Source organism: Globicephala melas, chromosome 1 (assembly GCF_963455315.2).
Source record: "Globicephala melas chromosome 1, mGloMel1.2, whole genome shotgun sequence".
In the NCBI taxonomy this organism is placed as follows: domain Eukaryota; kingdom Metazoa; phylum Chordata; class Mammalia; order Artiodactyla; family Delphinidae; genus Globicephala; species Globicephala melas.
In genome coordinates this window covers 34,877,942-34,902,589 of record NC_083314.1, presented here as the reverse complement: position 1 = coordinate 34,902,589, position 24,648 = coordinate 34,877,942, and the positions used below count along the sequence as shown (strand labels likewise).

The 24,648-nt window shown below is 43.4% G+C and overlaps 1 protein-coding gene across 8 annotated transcripts in view; it reads right to left on the bottom strand.

Moving 5' to 3' along the window:
- The window catches only part of SRGAP2 (SLIT-ROBO Rho GTPase activating protein 2), a 237,977-nt gene that overhangs the window by 122,475 nt on the left and 90,854 nt on the right, over positions 1-24,648 (bottom strand). For all 8 annotated transcript variants that reach the window (XM_030872824.2, XM_030872826.2, XM_030872825.2 and 5 more), the window contains exon 3: positions 21,587-21,779. In XM_030872824.2, the coding sequence (XP_030728684.1) occupies positions 21,587-21,779 (193 nt within the window). The remainder of the gene's footprint in view (positions 1-21,586; positions 21,780-24,648) is intronic.

Below are 24,648 nucleotides of genomic sequence, written 5' to 3'. Positions count from 1 at the left end.
GGTACAGTGGCAGCCTGGAGGTATCTTTCAAAGATAGGCAGGCGGGCAGGCAGGGAGGGGGCAGGCACACTTCCCTGGGCTTATCACAGCTACAGCTTCAGTTTTGCCAGCAATGAGATCAGAGTAGGAGAGTTCAGAGACAGAAAGAAAAAAGGGCCAAAGGCAAAAAAATGTATATTCTATGTATGGAGAAACCAGCTTTCAAATTTTCAGGGACAAGTTAATACCACAAATTGTCTTCAGTAGCCTAGACAGATGATTAGAAAGGATTCAAGCAGTGGTGTACCCACCTTACTCAAAATAGTCTAAACTGTCCCCTATAATCAGATTTGGGGGAAGAGCTGTATGGAAATGGAATTCTTGTGGCTCTGGATTAGTTCCAAGGAGCCCAGCCACACCCTTGGGATAATGGCATATTCAAGATCCGGGAGCTTAGGAATCTGCTTTGAAGTTGAGAACTGGACTAGCACGTGTCTGACATCTTAATGACTATTTCCTGAATGACTGTAGGGCCAAGGTTCCTCTGAGTCAGGTCAGAGAACTGGGAGTGGTTCCCAAATCTGAGCCATTGTAGAAGCGAAATGGAAATATCTCCATCAATTTATGTCAGGTGAGAGACTTGGCCTGCCCTTCAAGCACCCCCCACCCCATCCCATGTTCATGGCGAGAGAAGGTTAGAGGCTCACTCAAGACAGCTCTGTGGACCCCGTGAGAAGAGACTTGGTTTGGTGGGGGCAGGGGGCCAGGGTCGACACAAGATTTGAAGCTTTTCCATCCCAATTTCTTGCCTAGATTTCTGACAGCTTATTGTCCAGCCTTCTTCTCTGAGTCCCCGATCTCTAAAGTCTTATTTCGTTCATTCATTCAACAAATACTGATTGAGCACCACTATGTGCCAGGCACTGTTCTGGGCACGAGGGTTAAAGGGAGCAAAATTCTTGCTTCTGACCTGCTTCTCCCATGTTTACAGACCTCCTGGATCCAAGATATGACTTTCCTGCTCCTAAACTGTCGATCAGCTATAACCCACATCCTACCCCAGTCTTGATGCTTGAGTGTACACTGGCTTGGATGGCCCATCATGAAACCCTGATTTGGCTGACTTAGAAGATCTACCTTCCCACCAGCCCATTCATGGCTTCCGCAGACCTGGGTCCTTCCCTTCATTTATATCCCCTGTCCTGCCACTAGCATTCTCAGAACTATAGGGAGGTACAAACAAAGAGGTTACTAAACCCTCCTTGTGTACTCTGAGTACAACCAAAATGCTGGAGAACAAAAACTATGCCAATATGATCCATAGAACTAAGGGCCTAGAAATTTACTTATGTATTAAAATTTCCCCTGTCAACCACCCCCCCAAATAGGCTGTGATCTTTCAAAAGTCTGAGCTGACTAATTCACTTAATTAAAATGAAATATCATAGCAAGAGCAAAAGACATGTGATTGATGACCAAGGAACAAAAGAGTCATATATGTTTCTCAGTTTAAAAAGATTTTATAACCATCTACATTAAGTTAGATCCACATATTCCATAGAATAACCTGCAAACAACTCTACAGTTATATCTTCAGTTTTTTCTTCTGTAGTTAATTAAGATGTCACCAGAAACCCCATAAGTAATTATAGCACATGACAAACACACAGAGAGAAAAAAATACATGCAGATGTGTTAGCAGATTTTTTTAATGAATGAAATTTTGGGAGATGACTGAGACAGATAGTTTGGCTTACTCCTGGTAGTTCATTCTAGAAAAATAAATACCTGTTTGTGCCAAACTGGAATGATGTCACTCAGAAATCCACACACATCTTCAAAGCAGTAACCACTACCTTGGGAGCAAGCATCTCTCAGGCACCAGGCAGGAGTGGAGAAGCTTGATCTACAGCCAGTAACTCCTCTTGCCTGGCAAATGGTCCTTTAGCATGTCAAGTACCAACAAGCCACTTGAGAAGAAACGGTATCCCTAAGATTCAGACCTCCCCCTCCAGAATACCCGTTAATGAGACAATATGTTTCCTTACTTGGCTCATGATAACAATGAGAAAGGAGAAATAAAGTAAAATGATTTGGTTCTGTGAAACTATAGAGCTACATGGAATGAAGTCTAAATAGTCATCAGGTCTGCGGCCTGCATCATCATCAGTTCTCATGTGTTATTTTGATATTTATCTTGCTTACTGGAAGGAAGCCTCTTGAGGACAGGGGATAGTTTGGAATACTCGATGAACGTCTATCACCAACAATGGGTGGGTAGTTAATCATTATCCACTAATGACAGATATCACAGCCACAGAAATCCTGTTAAATGTAGAGCACAGTAAGACAATTCATTTAATGAATAGTTAATATCTTCGGCCTCCATTAATCTTGCCTAATCAACTACTGCAGCATGAATCTGGGAGGCTGCTGAGTGACTGAATTTGTTCACCCACTGGTTTGTGTGCTGTAAATTACAGCATATTATTAACCATGCCGACACTTTGCTGGCAAAATTTTAAAGGGACGGGTGGAGTAAAAGACGCCTTGGTCAATTTCCAGGTTAGTCGGTTACTGAGTTCTACTGGTCTATAAGGACTCTGGATGAACAATGATACCCCATCTCAGCAAGGTGGTATTCTGTGGAAAGCACTCTGAACCATGCTTACGACCTATAGTCTAGTCTTAATTCTGCCACTTGCTGGCCAGGTAATCTTGGATAAGTCACAGATGCACTCTGGACCTCAACATTTCTTCATCTACTTAAAAAAAAATAAATGGGGACAGCAGACCTGCCCTGCCCAACTCACATGGCTATTATGAAGATCAAATCACATGAGGTAATGTCCATAAAAAAAAATCATAAAATGTTCTACACCTACATATCAGTATCGTCATCATGTGTTATTATTGTTATAGCTATGTTATTACTTGGCAGTCCATACAATGTATTTACACACACAAAACAAAGTAGCTAGAGTCATGTCTAAAAAGACAAACATGTCCCCAAATTCCCAGGCCTTATTACCCAAGTTGCAATGAACTTGCTTTATCAATTTCATACTTTGTCCGTGCACTAAATAGGAAAACATGTTGTTGCTATTAATTTATCATCTGGTTCTCTGGAAATTCCCAACCTCAGTGAATCTCCTGTGGAGAGGAGACCTAGGAGAGGCTTTAAAGGGAAGACTCTTAAAGTGCAAAGAGAAACACCAGAGGGTATAAAAAACAGAATCCTGGGCTTCCCTGGTGGTGCAGTGGTTAAGAATCCGCCTGCCAATGCAGGGGACACGGGTTCGAGCCCTGGTCTGGGAAGATCCCACATGCCGTGGAGCAACTAAGCCTGTGCGCCACAACTACTGAGCCTGCGCTCTAGAGCCCGCGAGCCACAACTACTGAGCCCATGTGCCACAACTACTGAAGCCTGTGTGCCCTAGAGCCCGTGCTCTGCAAAAAGAGAAGCCACTGCAATGAGAGGCCTGCGCACCGCAACGAAGAGTAGACCCCACTCGTGGCAACTAGAGAAAGCGCACACACAGCAACGAAGACCCAACACAGCCAAAAATAAATATAATTTATTAATTAAAAAAAATAGTATCCTGGTATTTCAGAGCTAGAAGGGCCTTTCAAGATGGTCTAGAGTCTAGAACAAACTTGTCATTTTCTAAGTGAGGAAACTGAGGCTCAGGGAGCCTGGAGTCACAGAGATAATGGCAGAACAAGGCAAGGAACCAGGTGTCTTGACTAGCAATCATTTTCTTATTTTATTGTGGTTGTTGCTCTACTTCAACTAAGATGCTCTTAGCATCTATAAAGCACTGGTGCTGAAAGAGTTAATGGGCAATGCTCAGCTGCCCAAGCCCCAGAGCACAGAGCTATTCTAAGACAACACATAACAGGAATACCAAGGGTCCATGAACCCAGAGAGAGCAAAACTGCTGGTGCCTAATGGCGCCGGGAAGCATGTTGACACACTGCATGTGGTTACACATGAAAGGCAAGTGAATAGGAAAAGTAGTTTTGAATCCCACCCAATTCTAATTTGGGATTGGCTGTGGTCACCTACTGGAGGGCTGAGCCACACCCCAGCCACTCTGTAAAATGACCCTTCAGTTCCTTCGCTCCCTATTCTGTGGCCTCAGTTAACTCCCTCTCTGCCTTCATGAGGGCCATAACAGATATCAGGAAAAGAGGACGATCAAAGGACAGCAAGGTCCAGGAATGAGTGTGGGTGACCAGGATCACTCTGTAAGGGGAAAATTCTCAGTCTGGATTCAGGTGATTCTCACTAATATCTACCATCTCCAGGCAAGTGTGTGACCTGAAGCCTTGAGCAGCCACACTCCTAAGTCCATAAGAGAGTAGTTTCTCTAAGTGTGAGTGTTCAGGACCCCAACTCACCTTGCATCAGAATCACCTGTAGTGCTTGTTTAAAATCTGGATTCCTGTGCCCCTCTTGCCAGAGATTCTGATTTGCTACAAGTGGAGTGAGGCTCAAGAGTCTGCATTTTAAATACCCATCCCAGGTTATTTTATGCACACCAAAATTTTAAGAACCAATGTTCTTAAAAGCAATGTTTTTCAAACTGGGGGATACAACCCATTAGTGGGGTTAAAAAAAGTCAACTTAGCGGGTCACCAGCTAGCATTTTTCAGAAAATGAAACAGAAAACAATGGAACAGAATAACACAGAACAAAGTGGAAAATATCAGAGTACATCACATAGAGCAAAGATACCTAGGTTTTGTTTTACAAAAATGTTGTTGTTAGTTATTTATTTTAAAATATACATATGTCTGTATTCCAGCTTGCAATATAAGATATTTGGGGGGGGGGTGATTACACACCCCAGACCCTTTTGAGAATCTGAGGATTTCTTCAAAGTATTCACCTCGAAAGAAGGGAGAGAAAGAGGGAGAAAGGAAAGAAGGGAGGGAGTGAGGGATAGAGGGAGGGAGGGAGGAGGATGTTATGTACATACACATCTTACTTTGCATGAGTCAGGGGTCCCTGAGGACTTCTCTTGGGGACATTTCCTACAGGGTCTAATACTCTGGTCACAGTAGATGCCTGATATTACTGGACTATGCCAACAGCTTTCTCCTGATGCTCTGTAAACGACAGCCAGTGTCTGCAAGATGCACCTGTAAGATATGTGGCTCCACCATGCTGATTCCCTTCCCCTTATGTTTAGGGTGACTAGAAATGTTGAAGTTAAACAATGTTCTACAGAACACTAGGAGAAAGCTGATGGCAAATTCCAAGAATAAGGATTCTGAAAGCGACGGTGTGGGCACAATGTCACTGCTACTTGAGGAACACGCTCCCTGTCTAGAATACGCAGGGGCAGCCTGTGGGACTGGCACCATTGTGCACCCCTATTGATAAGGTCATTAGAGGAACATATACTTTATTCCCAAGTTAGCGACTTCTCTGACCTGTCAATACCCACATTTAAAGACAGAGAGACGCAGCCTCACTTTCTCTACGTGACCAAAAGGACAGAAATTCCTTAGTCCTTGATGGAAGATTCAAAAAAGGCAAAAACAATTAGAAAAAGAGCAACAACCCAGCCTGATTGTCAACACAGTCTCATTCCAATGGTTAGAGCTATCTGCATATAGAGAGGGTGAACACAGGGGCTAAGGTTTTAGAAACCAGCCCTTGCCAAACGAGGCATATGGAGAAGAGACGTAAGGGTGGCAAGATATAACATGGGAGGGGGCAGGGGGAGATGGGGGAGCGGGCAGGGAGGACCACTGAGAAGACAGAGACTCAAACCTCAAAACTATTCTAAAATTCCCTGATGCTTTTCAGTAATTTGTTTTCATGTGGTAGATATTGGCACAGTATCTAGGATGCTTTGGGTCCATCTGTTTTTGAACTTAAGCTGTAGGCAAGATTCAGAACAGCTGGAATCAGCAGCGCTGACCATGTTATATGTGTCTGGAGGAAGGAGAGAAATAAAATGAGTGTGTGGAAAGAGGGTTAAATGGGGCAGAGGAAGGGGAATCTGGAAGCCATCCCCAGACAGAAAGGAGAAAATGTCCAGGTCAGAGATGATGCAAAAGAGCTATTAGAGAGGCCAGGGCATCTGAGTGAAGAAGGTCAAGGAGGAGAAGCAGCAGGCCCATCAGAACCGGGAGTTAGCAAACAGGGCTGAAAATTCTACAAGTTCATGTGTCAATGAGCAGTGCCCTGAGGCTTCACCGCTGAGAGACCAGATGGAGCTCATGCAAAGGTCCTACATCAAGCATATTACATGAACTACTGATAAACAGTCCTCAAAATCACAGCCTAGAACTGAGATGAAAGCTAGATTCTTGGTTCCCTAAATGCAACGGAGGTGATCACGGAGAACGCTAGGGAGAACAGGAGAGGAGTAGTCTTAGGAGAAAGCAGCAAGGGTCCCAATCCATAAAATGGCTTTCCCAGAGTCACAGCAGGCCCAGGGATGGGGGGGTGGGGGGTGTCCACAGGATGGTCCTCAGTGTATGCTTTGTCTGGACTTTTGAACACTGTGTTTTTGTCCTCAAGGCTAAAAACAAAAACAAAAAAATTTCAAACCAGTATTGAAATCTAGTTAGTAGTAGTCATGCCTGTTTCAGAGCATGGGTTAGCAATTCTGAAACTCTGTGTATATTCTAGGAATGAGCGATTAAATAAATATATTATGGATAATGGGTACCAGGTTTCTCAGTGTTCAGAGAACAGAGTTACAAATATGGAAAGGGGAGAAAATAGAATAAAACATGTAGTATTTGGTTGGAATTGAAGATATCGATGTGAACTCATAGGCTTCAATATAGATAACACACAGACAGATAGAGAAATTGATATAGAAGTATGTGGGTAAATGTGTGTACACATACATACATCTATTTACTACCTCTGTCTGCTGAAGGGGACTATAAACAATGGTACTCCAGTAACAAAGAGCACACCTAGCACCCATGGTTTCTAAATACCATTCCTCACTAAAAGAAACCAGGGCTCTTTGAAGAAATGCCTCCAGAGGTGAAACAAGGAAAATACAAGATGTACCTAGAACATCTTGTTGCGCCAGGAAGTATAAGAAGTACTCAAAGAATGATGGGGACATATCAAAAGGACACAGGAACCAGCCTGCAGGGACTCTACTAGCCAAATCTGGGACAATATGAGCATTAAAATAAAGATGTTAAAAGATTATAAACTACTGAATAAAATCAGAATCCATGAGTCCACATTGATATAAACAAACAAACCACCAGACAAATATAGAGGGAGATGGAAACCTCTTCCTTACAGTAGAATCCCAACCAATAAATGTAGAAGGAATGATGGAAACTAGAAAAATTACCATTTGGTAACCATCATAGTAATAACTGATTCAAGTAAGAATCATCAATAGATGCTAAAACTAGTGGGTATAAGGTTTGAAGAATAACATGATATTTACTTGGTCTCAAATGGGACAAATCATTGACAAGTGCCTCCTCACATGGTATATTGAGAAGAATACAACATCCCTTCTACGGTATTCCTGCCCAAAGTACATAACCTGAATAAAGAAATGTTAGACATTAACAGAAGTATCAAATTAGAGAATATTCTACAAAATAGCTGGGCTGAATGCTCCCCCAAAATGTCAATGTCATGAAATACAAAGAAAGACTTAGAAATCTTTCCGCATTAAAGGAAACTAAAGAGACAACTGAATGAAATGCATAATCTTGGACTTTGTTTTGCCAAAAAGAAAATATTTGAAACAAATGGTAGATCTGAATGTCTGTAGATTATATAACATTATTGTGTCAATATGTACACCCTGATTTTGATAACTATACTACCATTGGGTCAGAGAACAACCTTATTTTTTGTAAATACACATTAAAGTGTGTAGGATTAAAGGAGTATCATGTCTGTAACTTATGCTCAAGTGTTTCATAAAAACAAAATATGTATGTGCATGAGTTGTATATGGAGAGAAAGAAAGAGAAATATAAAGCAAATGTTAATATGTTAACATTTTTGGACAAGTTGGGTAAATGGTATACAGAAATTCTCTGACCTATTGCAATTTTTCTGTAAGTCTAAAATTATGTCCAAAAAAAATTAAAGATCCCATTCTGGATGAAAAGGATATCAATTCTCCCATCTTTCTTTCCTTTGGCAGTAAATATATGCTACTTTGTGTTATCTTTCTTCGTATAAACCTTCTGTCTTCCACATGACACAACGAGCCTCCTGAGGGCAGAGGCTGGGTCCTATAAATCTTCGTGACGCCAGCACCTGCCAGAACCTGTTGATCATTGTTGATGATGAAGATGCAGCCGAGTGTCTATTACTGAATCACATGTAATACAGGTGACTAAAAAGGTCCCTCTACAATTCTGGCTCCTCAGTCTTGAACTCTATATCTGTCAGGACACACACACATTCACACACGCCTATATATACAACCTTAAATGTTTCACGTTAACTGGTAACTTCTATAAGCTAGAATACTGGCTTAGTCTTCTGTGCATATTTAATTCCTAGAACAGCTCTAGAATAAGTGCTGAATAAATGTTTGCTGAAAGAATAAGTGAACCTCGCATAGTAGGATTGGTGTTCACCAAAACTTTCTATGCTAATTCACAAGAGGGCCAGGAGTGGACTTGTTTTTCCGAAGAAATAATAGCACAAGGATGTTCTCAGCCCCCAAAATAATAAGCAAGAAACCTTATCCAAGATTTTCAAACCAATTCTTTCTGGCTAGAATGGCTCAAAAACGGGTCCAGATCTGATAAATCACTTTTACATTATATATATATTTTTTGTATTATATATATTTTTTCCATATGGCTTCCCTGAACTATGCTGTAAAGTAGGTTTCCTAATCATTCATCAGCCGTCTGGAAACTCAGTATGTGTATCTGGGGGCCGGGAGTAGGGTGAGGACAAAAAAAAAGAGGCATCACTGAATTCTTTATAAGCCACATTACCTTCATTCACTTCCAGTTAATGATGTAAAGGAGACCTGGCAAAACCGACACTGAGAATGTGCAAGAATCAGGTTAGCATCTAAGACAAAGCCCCTAACAATACCATTTAATCCGTATACTAGAAGCACCTGAATGGCTTCAGGAGGTGCTAACGGAAGAATGTGCCGCACACCTACCTGAGCGTGTGCACGCATGTATATGTAGAACTCAGTGATAGGGAAGGGCACACATTTCCACGCAGGACCAGAGAAAACAGAAGCAAGGAGGTGGCTGACAAATCTAGTCCATGTATAAAAAGGCGAGGGGGGCGGGGCACAGGCTGGGAGAAGGGCAGAAAGTCAATAAACCTAAGAAACTGAACCTTTCTTAATTGTGCCTGCCTTCCTGGGTTTATTTGCTTTCTATTCAGAGTCCACTCAATGCCTGTGCTTTTGTCTTCCAAAGGAAATGTTTGAGGCATCATTTCCACCTGTACGCTGCGGCATGGATTCTGTACAACTTCCTCCTTTTGCTAAATCCTCGAGATGCTGCCTGTAAATTCAAAGAATTTCAAGCATCAACAGAAACCCCCACCCCCACCCCCAGAACTTAGTTACGAACATCTGTTGTTTACAAGGGTTCAGGCTGAGAGCTGCCAGACTTGTTCTGCAACCTCTACTTTTAACACAGAGGCTGCCAGGGAGGGATGTCTGAATTCCATGCAAGGATGCCCTGTCCCAACTGCTTAAGCAGAAATCGGCAAACAACAGCTCAGCATCCTCCCGTTGAAGATAATCCTAGTTTGTTCGATTCATTTTCTAATCCTGATTCTTTAACTAGCTGTACCCAAAATATGTTAGGAAGCAGAGCTGTGCTCATCAATCTTCCCTGAATTAAAACCCGAGGGGCAATGATCCAATGATCGGTGGAGGTGTATAAGGGCAGGAGACTCTGGAAAGGATTTCAACTCTGAAAAACCCAAACCCTACTTTTTTCTTATTCTCCCTAAATCCTTCATTAACACTGAGCTCTTCCCACATGACTCTCTTTCTCTTCACAGCATGATACCTCAGTACAGCACAGACGTTAGATATTAAAGTCTTTACTTCAATTAACTTGGGACCAAATCTAATTGAGAACGTAACTGCTATCCTTTACCTCTCCCTGGCTGAGCCAAGCACGAGTGCCTCCCGAGCCCTCCACCTTCCCTCCCTTCCCGGTGACTACTGAAACCTGCTTTACACGGGGTCCTATTTTTAGATTCGTGTGCCCATGCGCACATGTGTGCTTATTATTCTCTCCCAGCCTGTCTGATTTTTCCCCATATCAATTATGAGCGTCCTTATGGCAGAGACTGTCTTTTCTTCTTATCTTGTAAACCCTCCCACTTAACACAGTCAGCTCCCAATAAAGATGACATGGCTTTTGCCTTTAAAAAAGAACTGGATCCAAGTCAATTCACTTAATTGGCTATGAATTTCTGAAAATTAAAGAACTTGCCGCACACTGCTTCCTGTGTCTACTGTGGAATTATTATGGACTTACAAGAGCCCAGAAAATGAATACTAAAAGTTCCCTGAGCCCAGCACTGTTGTTAAGGGACATGATCACCAGGGCTGTGCCCCTGGCAAGCTGAAAGCCCAAGGTGTGTCCTGGTGACATTCTGACGGCACAGCCAGCAAGACACAGGAATGCCCCAGCCTCCAACATCCTCCCGACTGCGCATAAAAGCATGTTTTGCTCCCGACCTGCCCTCTATCATTCCCTGCCCTAAAAGGATGATATGAAGCCATTTATGCAGAAGCTTGTAAGCCTCTGTGTGGCCTCATGAGACAGACAACCCTGTAAACCACAGTCTGTTATGCTCATGACTGAGATTTGTGCTGCCCTGGCCTGCTGGTCGTGACGGTGGCCGCTCAGGAGGCTGAACAGCGCTGGCGGTCTTTTATTCCCCTGGGGCGCGGTTGGGACCTGTGGGTCTCAACACTGCATCTTTAATAACCTGGCAATTAGTGCTAACTACTACCTCCGTGAGGACAAGGACATCCGAGGGTGATTGTAAGACAAATTTCCTCTTGACGATTATGAGCCTGGATCTAAAAATAACATGCCAGGGTTAATGACCTGGTTCAAGGTAGTTCATGACACCTTGTGAATAAGACACCGTATAGGACAAAACATACAACTGCTGAGTTTTTACAAGAACTGGACATACAATTATATAGAGTCACTGAATTGCGTATTTCCTCCCAATGTAGCCATATCATAAAAATCAAGAGGCAGGAAGAGTCTGTCATTCGGGAGGGCCCATGGGGGTCGCTGAAGTGAATGGAGACTGACATACTATTACCTAGGGCCAGGCTTAAGAACGCTTAACTGTGTGCAGGGAATAAATGGTGAATCTAATCTACTAGTGTTTTACCTGGTATAGCTATGTTTGGTCCCAACTCCTGAGGACAAGAAAAATTGTCACTGCTACTTACATTTACTCTAAGTCAAGCACTGTCTCAGGGCTTCACATATATTAAAATTTGTTTAATCAGCATAACAACTCCATGAGGTAGACACTATTATTATCCACAATTTACAGATGAGGAAACTGAGGCAACTAACAAGCTTCTTGTAAAATCACACAGCTAGTAAGTAGAAAATCCAAGATCAGAGCCCAGAAAATCTGGTTCCAGAGTCTGTGATCTTGACAATCACAGCTATATTCCTTCTGTGGTGATGATAATTAGATCGGCTACCATTTTTTGAGCATCTAGTAAGTTATAGGCACTCAGCTAGTGCTTTACATATATTATATCTAATCTTTAGAACAACTCTTCAAGGTAGGCATTACTCTCCACATTTCAAGGATGAGAAAACTGAAGCGAAAAGGGGTTAAGTGACTTGGTCAAGGTCACACAGCTGTAAGCGGAAGATCCAAATTTGTCTGGATTAAAGCTCTCAGCTTTTTCTGCTAAGCTGTAAAGCCTTCCAAAGAGCTTTCAAATGAATTCTTTCTCTGTTCAAAAGACAGGCCACCACTCTGTCTTGCTGATCCCCCAAAGTGCCTGTGTTGCTTCTATCCTCTTTTGTCCACATGAGAGGAGACCTCCCAACTCTTCCAAAAAGGACCCAACCACCACTGAAAGTTTTATATGGACTGGGCCAGTGAAAAACTCACCAACAGACCTTTTGTTAGTTTCTAAATAAAGTCAGCTTGAGCCATGGCAAAAGGAAGCCAACCTTTGCTCAACACCAGATGCTAATTCTCGGCAAAACCTTCCCTGAAGGAACAAACAACTCCCAAATACGTCCAAAATGAATGAGTGACACACTGGTCCCAGGAAGTAAGGGGTTCTTCCTTCTGGCAGCTTCAGGCTTCCTCCTACTTCCCTCCTCAAAATCACCCCGTATTCAAAGAGGAACTTTCTGGTCCTCCACTCTTTTCTGATTTGCAATCACAGCTATAACATTCTCCATGGCCAGCTGACTCTGTTTTTCAACCCAATGCTGTCCTGTGAGGCTGATGAACAACTGTGAACTCAACTCCAGAGGAGAAATCCATCAGCAATAGGTGATGTAACTGCAGAGACTGTGCACATTCAAACACTGGGCCCAAGGCCAAGAACATGGACACTACAAGAATTTCTCTTTAATTAACTGTGTACCTAACCTCCCACTGAAAGGAGTATTGCAGGTCGAACATCTACCAGATTCTTGGGATACCTGAGTGCCGCTCCCTCCCTCACATCCCTTCCAATAAGTTCCACACTCATAATCAGGCAAATAAGCAGATTTACTTTCCATGTGTATTTCCTTAATATACTGCTAATTTAATGTTAGTGAGAATAGAATAGTGTCTTATTCCTATCCCCAGTACCTAGATCAATGTCTGTATATAATTAGGTCCCCCAAATGTGTGCTGAATGAATACACAAATAAATATATCTCTTAAATCCCTTTTCACCCTTTGCAATCTGAGTACCACAGACAATACAAAGAATCGTCCTCTCTTTTAACTCCTGAAACCTTTACTGTTGGAAATCAAACATTTCCACAGCCTCAACCATTATCTCTCTATGAACTTGCCCCACTCTCTACCAACAACCCACACATTAGCTCTGAATATGGTCCAGATCTTTAGCCCTGAATACAGCTATTCATTTTCTGTCAATTACAGATACTTCAGCTTCAATATCCTTCTGATGTCTTAAACTTAACAACCAAACACCAAATTTCTCATATTCCAGACCTTCAAAAACAGCTCCTTCTCCTAACTTTGGTATTTCTATTAAAGGCACCATTAATTTACCAGTCACCCAAGTCCAAAAGAAACTTCACAGCCCTCTTTTTTTTGTGTTGCCAAGATTACTTGAAACCCAAATCCCATCAGTCGGGACTACCCTGGTGGCACAGTGGTTAAGAATCCGCCTGCCAATGCAGGGGACATGGGTTTGATCCCTGGTCCGGGAAGATCCCACATGCCACAGAGCAACTAAGCCTGTGTGCCACAACTACTGAGCCTACACTCTAGAGCCCACGAGCCACAACTACTGAGCCTGCGTGCCACAACTACTGAAGCCTGTGCGCCTAGAGCCCGTGCTCTGCAACAAGAAGCCCACGCACCACAACAAAGAGTAGCCCCCACTCGCCACAATTAGAAAAAGCCCGTGTGCAGCAACGAAGACCCAACGCAGCCGAAAAAATAAATAAACAAATCCCATCAGTCAGTAATTCCTGTAGTCTTCCCGTACCAGCTGTTTTCCATCTGTCTCTAGACCGTAAGCTCCAGGAGTGCAGGGGGCAGTATCTGTCTGCCTGGCATGTGCGTGGCACATGGTAAGAGCACAATACATGCTTGCTAAATGGACTGAAGAATCGATTTCGATCCTTTCCATCCCTACCCTCCCACCCTAATTTAGATCCTTATTACTTACTGTGACAACTGGTTTCACTGTCTCAAGTTCCTTGTGAATTAGCAAACCATCACCATTAAGGATAAGGTTAATCTTCCTTAAGTAGAGTTCACAACCTCAGCTTGGACACTTGGTGTTCCTACCTTCAGTGGTTTCCAGTGTCCACAGCAGAGAGCCAAATCTTATTCAAGAGTCAGGGCTCGCCATGATATGGTCCTATCCACTTTTGTCCAGTTCCTCCATATACACTCATTACCCCAACCAAACCAGTCTACTCACTGTACCTCGAAAGTGCTTTGTACTTTCCTCCTGGCTGTAGCATCTTTCCCCTCCCTCTCTCTCCACGTGTCAAAATCCTAGCCATTTTCAAGGTCTGGTTCAAATCCCATTCCCCATCTTGAAAGTCTCCTGACCTACCAACTGTGCATCATGCCTTCTGTAGCACGCACTTGGTACCTACCCCATATTGCCCTACAATGAATATCTGTGTTATTATGTTCAGGCATAATTTGTCCCTGATTAGATTATAAAGTCATGTGGGAAAGAACCACTACTTCTACTTTGAATCTCTCTCCTCTAAGAGGCTAGACTAATACCTTAAAAATGTTCAACAAATATTTGTTGTTGAGGAGAAGGAAAAGCTGGAAGAAAGACAAGATGTTGGCAGTGGGTTATAAAGTACCATAAGGTCTTTGTAAGGAACACAGCAGGATAGCATTGCAGGAGTGTTCCTCTAAAACTCAACAGGAAAAGAAAAAAAAAAAAAAAACCATAACCCTACCTCAAAATAAAAGATAGAACTGAGCTATTAAAAGTAGGAGATCAAAACCAAATGAGCTATGATTGAAAGGTAATTTACAGCAAGTCTGTGCAAAAAAAAAAACACAAAAAAAACCCAGCCAACACATTATCAATTAGAGTCCTGCTGGGCAATATTAACACAGATTCCACTTAAAAGAGACAATCAAAGGCTTAGCAACAAACAGGAATACATTTAGACTCTTCAAGGAGCCAAAGAAAATGCAAGAACTTCTTCCCTAGGAAGACTTCCTACCCTCTCATAATATCTCTGCTCTTAATCAAACCAGGCAGATAGAATTTCAGACATTAATAGGGTCCTCCCACAATTCAAAGGGATGGAGGAAGCCATATAACCTATCTTAAACAAAGCAGAATAAGATAGATAGAAATAATCACTATACTTCTATCTATAGGGGGGAGAGAAGGAGGGGGAGTGGACTGCGGGGTCAGACTTTGCAATGGAGTCAGAGTTGTGTGAGATTTAGTGAAGGTGTCTGCACTGAGACCGTGTGGGAGAGGACAAAAGGTAAGCAGGAGAAAAGCAGAATAGGAAGCCAAGCCAAAGAGTGACAGGGTAATGGCTTCCAGGGTAAGAAGTTGTCCAAGAGAAGATGAAAACAGCACTTCAGCAACGTTGGTCCCTAAATGCGGTCACTTAAGACTATAAGTTAAAATACCCAACCTACCCCAGTATGAGGGGCTGAAATCTAGCCAGGTTGAGAAACTGGCCTGGAAAAGGGTGGGACAAGTCATGTAGACCAATTTCAGCCCTGGCTAACCTACCCCATCCCAAGTTGAATAGTTTCCATGTCCCTGAGATGTGTCTGTCCAAGGCTCCTGCTGGCAGCTGCTCTCCTGGCAGCACAGGGAGACAAATTCATGGCATTGCTGGGCCAACAGCTGCTATAGCTCTGGGGGAGGTGACGAGTGCCTGCTGAGATGCTCTGGGCAGAGAATAAACTATTCTAGGGACCAGCCCTGGAGTCAGCGAAATCGAGGCTACACTTCTCCGGCTGAATGAAAATACAATTGCCACTCCAGAAACCCAGAAAACCCAAAGCCCTTCCTCTGTCCCAGCTTCTTTGACTTTAATTGCTTCTTGCCCTCATGTTTGACCCATCCTTTCTAGTTCCCAGGGCACGACTTCAGTCTCGGCCCCCATTAACCTTAGGCTCACTGCCATCCCTTCCTAACAGGTTTCCTCCCTCCAGTCCCTCTGCTCCAGCTGATCTTATGCACTGTTGCCATAGTTACCTTTCCAAATCGCAGCCATCCATAATTATGCTCCAAAACTATCAGTGGGTCCCCCATGCTTACAGAATAAAGCCCAAACTCTTATCACCTGGCATTCACGGACCACTGTAATCTGGTGCCTACCAACTTTTCCAGACTTAGTCACTATCACGTTTATTACTCCTGTTCTTTAGTAAAACAGATGAGTTACCTACCAGTTTTGTTTTTCCCAGCTCTATGCCTTTATCAACACTGTTCTCTCTGCCTAAAATGCTTCCTTCCCCATCTTTTTACCCTCCTTCTACAACTTCTGCATCGTTTCAATTGAATTAAGCTTATAAAACCAATACCTTGCATTGGCACTTTTGTGTTTCCATTTCCCATCCACTGAACCTCATCTCCGTAAAGCCCACTCTTCTCTGTGCATTTATGGCACTTTACAAAGTGGATGAGCAGAATGGTCTTTCATACACCTGCCTGCTTGTATATCACATACAGTGTGGCAGAGGCTGCTAATTGTCCCCCACTATCTTTCCCCTCCATCTATATTAATAGAAACTCTACTTTCTGGTCATTAGAATAATAACTACATTTCCCAGCCTCCCTTGCAGCTCAGTAGAACCATGCCAGTCAGATGTGAGCTGAAGAGATGTATGTGCCGCTTCCAGACTGTACCTTTAAAGGGTAAGGATGTGCCTGCCCCTGGCCCTTTTGCTTTTCCCGCTGGCTGGAATGGGGACATGGTGGTCTGAGCCATCTTGGGTCATACAGAACAAGCGCAACACTCTAGGGATGAAATAAGGACCCTGACACAGCCCTGGATGGCTAACGCCCAGACGATTACACGAGAGAAAAATCAACCTCCATCTCATGTAAGATACTATTATTTGGGTCTATTAAAGACCCAAATATTTGGGTCTGCCAAACCTAAAACAGACATGCCTAAAAAGCCTTTCCTAGGCCAAAAATGTCAATTTTCAGTTGCTAACAAATGTTTCAAGCGTGGTGGTGTTGTCTGCCAAGGGCCAGCTCCGTTTCAGCATCGTGGTTGTCTCTGTACAGTAACACTTGTACATGCAAAAATCAGAATACTTGGTTCCGTTTTACAGCACAGAGATGAGTGGAAAGTGGAAAAATGCAAGTGCTGCTGCTAGTGTTACATTGAGAAGTAGAGTCTCATCCCTGGATGAACAAGACAAGGTTAGAAATCATCAGTCACCATAATTCCTCAAATGCTCCCTGGACTTATGCAAGCAGACCATGGGTTTAATTGTGGCAAAAAGAAGAAAATGAAAGACAAATGCTCAAAGTTCAACAGGTGAGGTGTAATTCAGAATTTCACATATATACTTATAGTAATAGAACCCACCTACTCCATGTAAAACTCCTGTACTTTGTAAGGAATAAATTATGTATGAAAGTAGGATGTTGCCTGGACTCCCTTACTGAGTTTCTCACCATCTTGCCTGTGTTACATGCACTTGTATGTATGTCTCATTGCCTCTTCTATTAGGCTGTACCACATGGATTTGTCACTATGTGACATTTTGTGTCTTCCAAAAATCAGCAATTTCATGTCGCACTCTAACAGATTGAAAACTCTTGGGTTTGGGACTCATTTTAGTTATCTTTGCCTCTCGCAATGCCTTATAATGGGAGAATATCAATAAGAAATTGCGGGATTAACTTTTACAGATCTTCTACTTGAAAGCCTGCTAGTTCCATAAGACAACGCTATCCTACATACCTTCCATCCTTTTAAGTGCTTAAAAAAAATCACCTCTCCCTCCTTTGTTCCCCTCTGCCTTCCCTCCCCCATCCTCCCCTGGTAACTTTTACTTCTGGTAATTAACATTTACTACTCCCTAAAATTGGGTGTGCCCAAGCCTTGGGTCCCGGGTTTAGCTCTCTGTCCTTCTCTTTCTCTTCCCTGAGTTCATATAGTTTCATATCTTCCATAGTCACGTTTTTTTTTTTTGCGGTACGCAGGCCTCTCACTGCTGTAGCCTCTCCCGTTGCGGAGCACAGGCTCCGGACGCACAGGCTCAGAGGCCATGGCTCACGGGCCCAGCCGCTCCGTGGCATGTGGGATCTTCCCAGACCGGGGCACAAACCCGTGTCCCCTGCATCAGCAGGCGGACTCTCAACCACTGCGCCACCAGGGAAGCCCCCATAGTCACTTTTTACCTCACCTCTTACCTCAATAGTACAACATCTCCACTGGACAGCCCTCCCACTGCCCCAAACCCAACATGCCCAGAGCAGGCTCACCATTCAAACCAGGTCTTCCCTCAACAGCCCCACTTCTATCATAGATGCCCCAGTTCTTCCAGGACACCAGGCTAGAGACACTGGGTCACCTCTGACCATTACAGTTCTTTACCCAATCAGTTACCCAGTCCTCTTCAGTTTCTTGAATACTTATTGAATATATGCCTTCCTCTCTATTCTTTTTTGCTCTCACATCGTACATGGATTATCCCCCCAAAACCTCTAGCTTGGCCTTCTCTGGCATAAAAATTCATTCTTCTACCATCTTTCCTCATGTCTCCTTCCCCACACAAGAACCCAGAGGGCTCTCTACCATGCTGCCACATCAAATTTGAACACCCTGCTTGTCTGTCAAAGAACTGTTATTTGGTGTCTACTTATCTAAACCCTATTTTCTAAACTGCTTTGGGAAATACCTGTGTTCTCATAATATTTTGCTCATACCTCTGTTAAAGTCCTTTTTACATTATATTGTTTACACGTCTCTTTTCCCTGTTAGCCAAGATTCCAGAGCTTATCTCAGTCTCTGAAGAAATCAGCCCAGAACACAGTACCCAGTAGGCATTTAAAAGGGGTCTGTTGAATAAGTATCAATAGATTGCTGCTCAGGATAAGATCGGACAAGAAACTATTAAAGTAACCTAGCCATAAAGTGACAGCAAAGGAGTGGCAAAGGCTCCTCTATGAGTGCTTGTAGCCCTTTGTTCTTTTGTTCCGCAACACTTACCTCAACTCATCTAACTATGTGATGTGTTCAGTGCCTGTTTCCTCATTCTGTTATAAGTGCCATGTGGAAGATGGTGCTTGTTCATTGTTATATCCCGGGGTACAATGTCTGGTCTGAAGGAGTTCAAGGAATGCACAATGGACATTTGTTGAATGAATGCATACGAACCTCCTGTAATAAAGCTGGATCCCTCACTAGCCCCTTTACCCCTTGCCACCAAACACTCCTGCTTCCTCTCTCTTGCACATGCTATTCTCTCCTACACAAATCTACCTTTAAGGACTAACCTAAATCCCACTTGCTTCATGAAAATGCTCCTGACTACTCCACATCCTTTATTTGTCTCTGATGATTTATCACTGACCTCTTATCACATCTATATTCTACATAAAACCAATGATCTCTTAATGAGACCATTATTGCTTTATCCTCTAATTGCTTCCTATATTAAAAATCGTTTCTCCCCAACCAGATATGGCTCCCTATGGATACACACAATAAACCTGTCTTGTATCTTCCAATACCTGTACAACACAGAGCACATAGCTGGCTCTCAAGAAATACTCACTTGTCGTCTGGGAAAAATGAAGTCAGGTACCAACTTTATCAGAAGGGAAATCAATTCTCCCAGTCTTGGAGAAAACACCCTATTTCTTGTATGTGATCTTAGAGCAGTTCAGCACATCTGTACCTTAATTTGTAGTAAATGTGTCCTTAAGCTGAGAATATAATATAGTACTAAAAATCAAATGCTATTTTAAATTTAGGAGGAGTTTATCAAGAGAATAAATCCAACTTTGAATCATTTTTCTAAAGCAAACAATTCCCCCACTGATCTTCATTTATCATATACTAAAATAACATTTTAGTCTCTCAGGATTGCTTATCATAAAGAGAACAGGACTTGCAAAAGATAAGGGACTCAGAGGACAAAACATCTGGAGGAAATTCTCTTTCTGGCTTCTATTGAAAGTGTCGTATGTTCTCCTTACTTATTCATTGCTCAGAGCTGGCTTGTAAAGGATAAATTGTGTCCCAAATTATTAGGGCGATAAACAAAAATAGAAAACAGGGAAATAAGATACACTTGGCATTAATTCTTAAATTCACTCATTCATTTACTCATCCAATAATATTTAGTGAGCATCTATTATATATTACACTAGGCACTGTGGGAGACTGAACAATGAATCAGAAAAGCTTAGACAGTCCACTGAGGGAAGATAATATAAGGCAGATAGTTCTGAATGTCCTAATAAAAGAACAAAAAAAAAAGAACTGCTGTAAGAATTTAGAAGAGGGAGAACATTCTTCCTCCTGGGAGAATCTGGAAAGTTTCTTAAAACAGGTTGCATCTGCATTCAGTCTTAAAACATGGGTATGGCTTCAACTTGCAGAGACGTGAAGAATGGGCACAAAAGTTCATATAACAGGATAAGCAAAGGCCCAGTGGAGTTAGTGTTCTGTTTGGCTGCAGTATAGCAGAACAGAAACAGGAAATAAGGTTGGAAAGCTGGTCGGGCCAGATGTAGAGGGGCTTGAAGACCAAGCCAAGGAGTGTACACCTTTGTGAACAGAGCAACACTTCTCAACAGCAACCTGGGGATCTTGTTACAGCAGACTGGGAGTGGGACCTGAGATTCTGCACCTCCAAAACCCCGGCGGTGCTGATCTTGGGAGACCACATCTTCAGTATCAAGAACACAGACATCGGGGGGCCATTGCACAGAGAGACTGCCTGATCCCCAGGGTGTTCCAGGAAGACTAAATCTGATAATAATGGATCAGGCAGATTGGAATGGGGAGAAGCTGAAGACTGTTGTCTGCAATGCTGGTCGTTCGTTAGAATCATCTGGGAAGCTTCTACACCACACTGTTACCCAGGCCTTACTCCCGGAGATTCTGGTTTAATTGATCTGGAGTGGGGCCCAGATTTCAGTATTTTTAAATAGTTCTCCAGGGAATTCTAATGTGTGGCCAGGATTGAGAACCTCTGCTAAAGATGATACAGTAAGTATTGCACTCACTCAGGCAAAGATGATGATGATCTAAACTAGTGCAATGGCAGTGAGAACAAAGTGAAGGGGCCAGTTGTATAAAATACTGTAAATGTAGAAGGAATAGGCTTTAGCAACTGTCTGCACAGCGACTTAGATTTATGGCTAAAACATTCATTTCTTCCAGTTAAAGACAGTTTGGTGAAATGGTTAAGAACACGGACTCTGGAGCCAGATTGCCTGGGTTTGGATTTCAGCTCTGCTATTCTGCTATTTATTTATTAGGGGCGTGTGTGTGTGTGAGAGAAAGAGAGAGAGAGAGACCTTAGGCAAGTTCCTTAATCACTTTATGACTCAGTTTCCTCATCTGTATGTTGGGGATATAACAATAACTAATATATGGAGCTGTGAAGATTAAGTGAATTAACAAATATGTAAAAACCCTTAGAACCATGCTTGGCATATAGGAAGAGCTTTAAAGGCGTTTGCTGTTATTATAAGCGTGGTTCATCATCTATTCTGATCTCTCCAAGATATCGAACTGAATGTAAGACTGATCTGGAAAAGGAGAAGTCCTTGAGGGCTCTCAACCCTCAGCCAATTTGAAATCACTAGGTCACCTGCTTCATAAATACAATTCGATGGAGGTGGCACACCCTGCCTCCCTCCATCCCGGACCCCATTCTCAAGGTGTCTAAAAGTAACAGCCACAGCATCCCTACTTGAACTGCTGGTCCTTGGTGCTTCGCGTCTTGGCCAGGAAGCGCTCTGCCAGCTTCTCCAGGTTGCGGGAGTAGTCCATCTCGATCTCAGCCTTCTTCCGGAAGAAGTCCTGGAGGTCCTGCAACAGCTGCACCCGGAGCTCACACTGCTGGTCCAGGCATTTCATCTGCTCTGTGAGCTGAGCACGGATCTCTGCAATGAAAGCGAGGCGAGGCAGTCAGACAGAGATCCCTGGAAAAAACCATAACACCAACATTTACCCCTTCCATTTAGTTGTTCCCTGTGCTATGGGGAACTTAAAGGCTTTAATTTTTAAAATGTGATACGAGGCACCACCAAAACTCACCAACTCTTTTCAGACCCTTAAAGAACACTGAAACCAGGGATCTGCTAAATCATTTAAAAGAAACTGCTTATCAGACATAATAATACTCAGAGCTACCCCTTAATGAGCAATTTATTGTGCTTCCAGCAGTGTCAGAATGTAGGCTCCCTTCTGGCAGGGAGCCAAATGAATTATCTCCCAACCATCCTATTAGGTTAGTACTACTTTCATCCCTATTTTAAAGATGAGAAAACTGATTCTTAAAAAGAAGTCAAGCTATTAGGTGGTGGAGCCGGGATTCAAACCCAAACAGCTTCACTTCAGAGTCCAAAGTCCTACTTTTTATACTTTCTCCCATTATTTCAAACTGTTTTTCCACATCTTCATGAAGTAGGGGGAGAGGTCAGGATATTTTAGTGGAGATAGAAAGGGCTCTGCCCAAGGGCAAATAGTGACAGTCAAGAATGAAACAAGCACCCAGACCGCTAGGCATGCAAACCATTAACTGTCAATCGGATTCCATAGTTTCCAATACCACTGAATGTAATCAATCTTCGAGAAGCTGATATTTTCACCAACAAATATCACTCATATCTCTGATGCTTCATCCTCACGGATGCTCAGAGCCTCTGCTGTGTCAAAGCTAGAAATATTTCTGGTTAAGCTCTCGCTTGGCAGCTTTCTGGCTGGCCAGAATGCTCGTACAGGGTTAGCAAACACCCTCTCTGGAACTAGCAGCAATGTCAGCTCCAGATACAACCAGATCTGCCTCAGATGCAATACTGCATTCGTTACTGACAAGAGACCTGGCACCCTCAGGAAGCAGCTTGCCAAAGCCAGACTGCAAGGCCTGCAGTGTGTATCCTGCTGAAGTTATGTCCCAATCCCCATCAGAGTCACAGTGGAGTCACTTCTTTCATCCCTTTCTTCCCCACACCTCCACAAGCCTGCTCAGCTCCAAAAGCTTAGGATGTGACAGTAACTCCAATCCCAGGGAAAAAGAGCACCTGTATTATTACGCCTTTCCTCTGCATGCTCTAAATTCATTCCCCAACAGCAGAGTTGTAACAGTGCTTTCAGTCTATGCTCTGTAATGCATAGGGTGGGGGTGTGGAATCTAGAGTTTTCATCTGAGCTGCAGATAAATCAGAGGCAAATCCAGGAACGAAGCTATGATGTTGAAAATTCTGCCAACCACTCCTTTTATGAAGCAATGAGGGATGGGCAAATGGTACATTTGGCTTCGCCTTGGAGTAGCTTCGGGCCCATCATCCATCCCCATCTTCATTTTTGTTTGTTTTTACAGATATCGGGATGTACCACAAGTATCTGGTCCTTTATGGGTGATCTCAGGTGATCTGTGAGTGTAGTTCTCACCCTCTTCGGCTCCCTGCCTCCTCCCGTGCCAACCACCAATGCCAACCAGGCCTGCAGTAACCTCACCTGAACTGAAACTGAGCACCGGAGGATTGTTTCAAGCAGACAGAAGGCTGCGCAGAAAAGCCGCCTACCTCATCAAAGCTCTCTTGTTCTGTGTTTTTTTGGAGTCTGATTACAGGGGTGTTGGGGGCGGAAGATCTGTAGAGGGCATGCCAGGCATCTGGTTCCTGCCAGGGATTTCTGGGCCTCTTAAAGGCAACAGCCCTTGCTGAGACTATTCCTCGAGGCATCTGTCCTCTTTCTATCTTTGATAGATAGAAGTAGTAGCTGGTAGTAGTAGCCACTGGGTAGGCAGACTGTGGGTGGAGAGGACATTCACAATGCTCATTGATATTACTTACAACTTGTCCATTAAATAAGAATCAGGGGGCTTCCCTGGTGGCACAGTGGTTGAGAGTCCGCCTGCTAATGAAGCGGACATGGGTTCATGCCCCGGTCCGGGAAGATCCCACATGCCGCGGAGCGGCTGGGCCCGTGAGCCATGGCCGCTGAGCCTGCGCATCCGGAGCCTGTGCTCCGCAACGGGAGAGGCCACAGCACTGAGAGGCCCGCGTACCACAAAAAAAAATAAAATAAATAAGAATCAGGGCATCTTAGGGTGAAAAGGCTTTCCAGGTACCCAGTCAGTAACAGATGTGCAAGAGGATATGGATAGCAAGGGGATGTCAGCCCTCTCTGAGTCACTTGTAATTCATTTAAGACTTTGCCTCAATAAACTCTCTAACTAGCGGAGCAGAAAGGGAGCACAGGAGGATGGATGATGCCCACCTTCGCCATAAAAAGAGGAGGCTAAGCAAATTCCCACAATACCCATAAGTTTCCAGAGGTAGACCGCTCCAGGGTTGTCCTGTCTGAGGAACAAGCACTTCATAGGAGGCCTTTAAGATACGTGAATTAATCTAAGAAGTCCCAACGTGCATCCAGCCAGCATGGAATTCCACCCTGACCTCCTCAGGTGTCTCAACAAATGGGCAGCATTACCCAAAGTGCACCCCAACCTCAGGCATCCCCTCCGGGCCCCTGAAGGAAAGGGAGCACGTGCTTACTGAACACCTTTATACACATCACCTCATTTAACCTTTATTACTAGGCGATAATTGGTATCCCCAATTGTCCTGATTGCACAGATGAGAAAACTGAAGTATGACAAGTAATTTACCAAAGGCTCATACAATTAGGTGCAAGTGGGGTTGAAGCCAAATGAAGGTTTGCCTTGATTTGTCAAAGAGGTTGTCAGTGGGGCAGGGAAACAAGAGAAACGAACAAGAGTCTGGGGTCTCTGAGGTATTTCTGGGG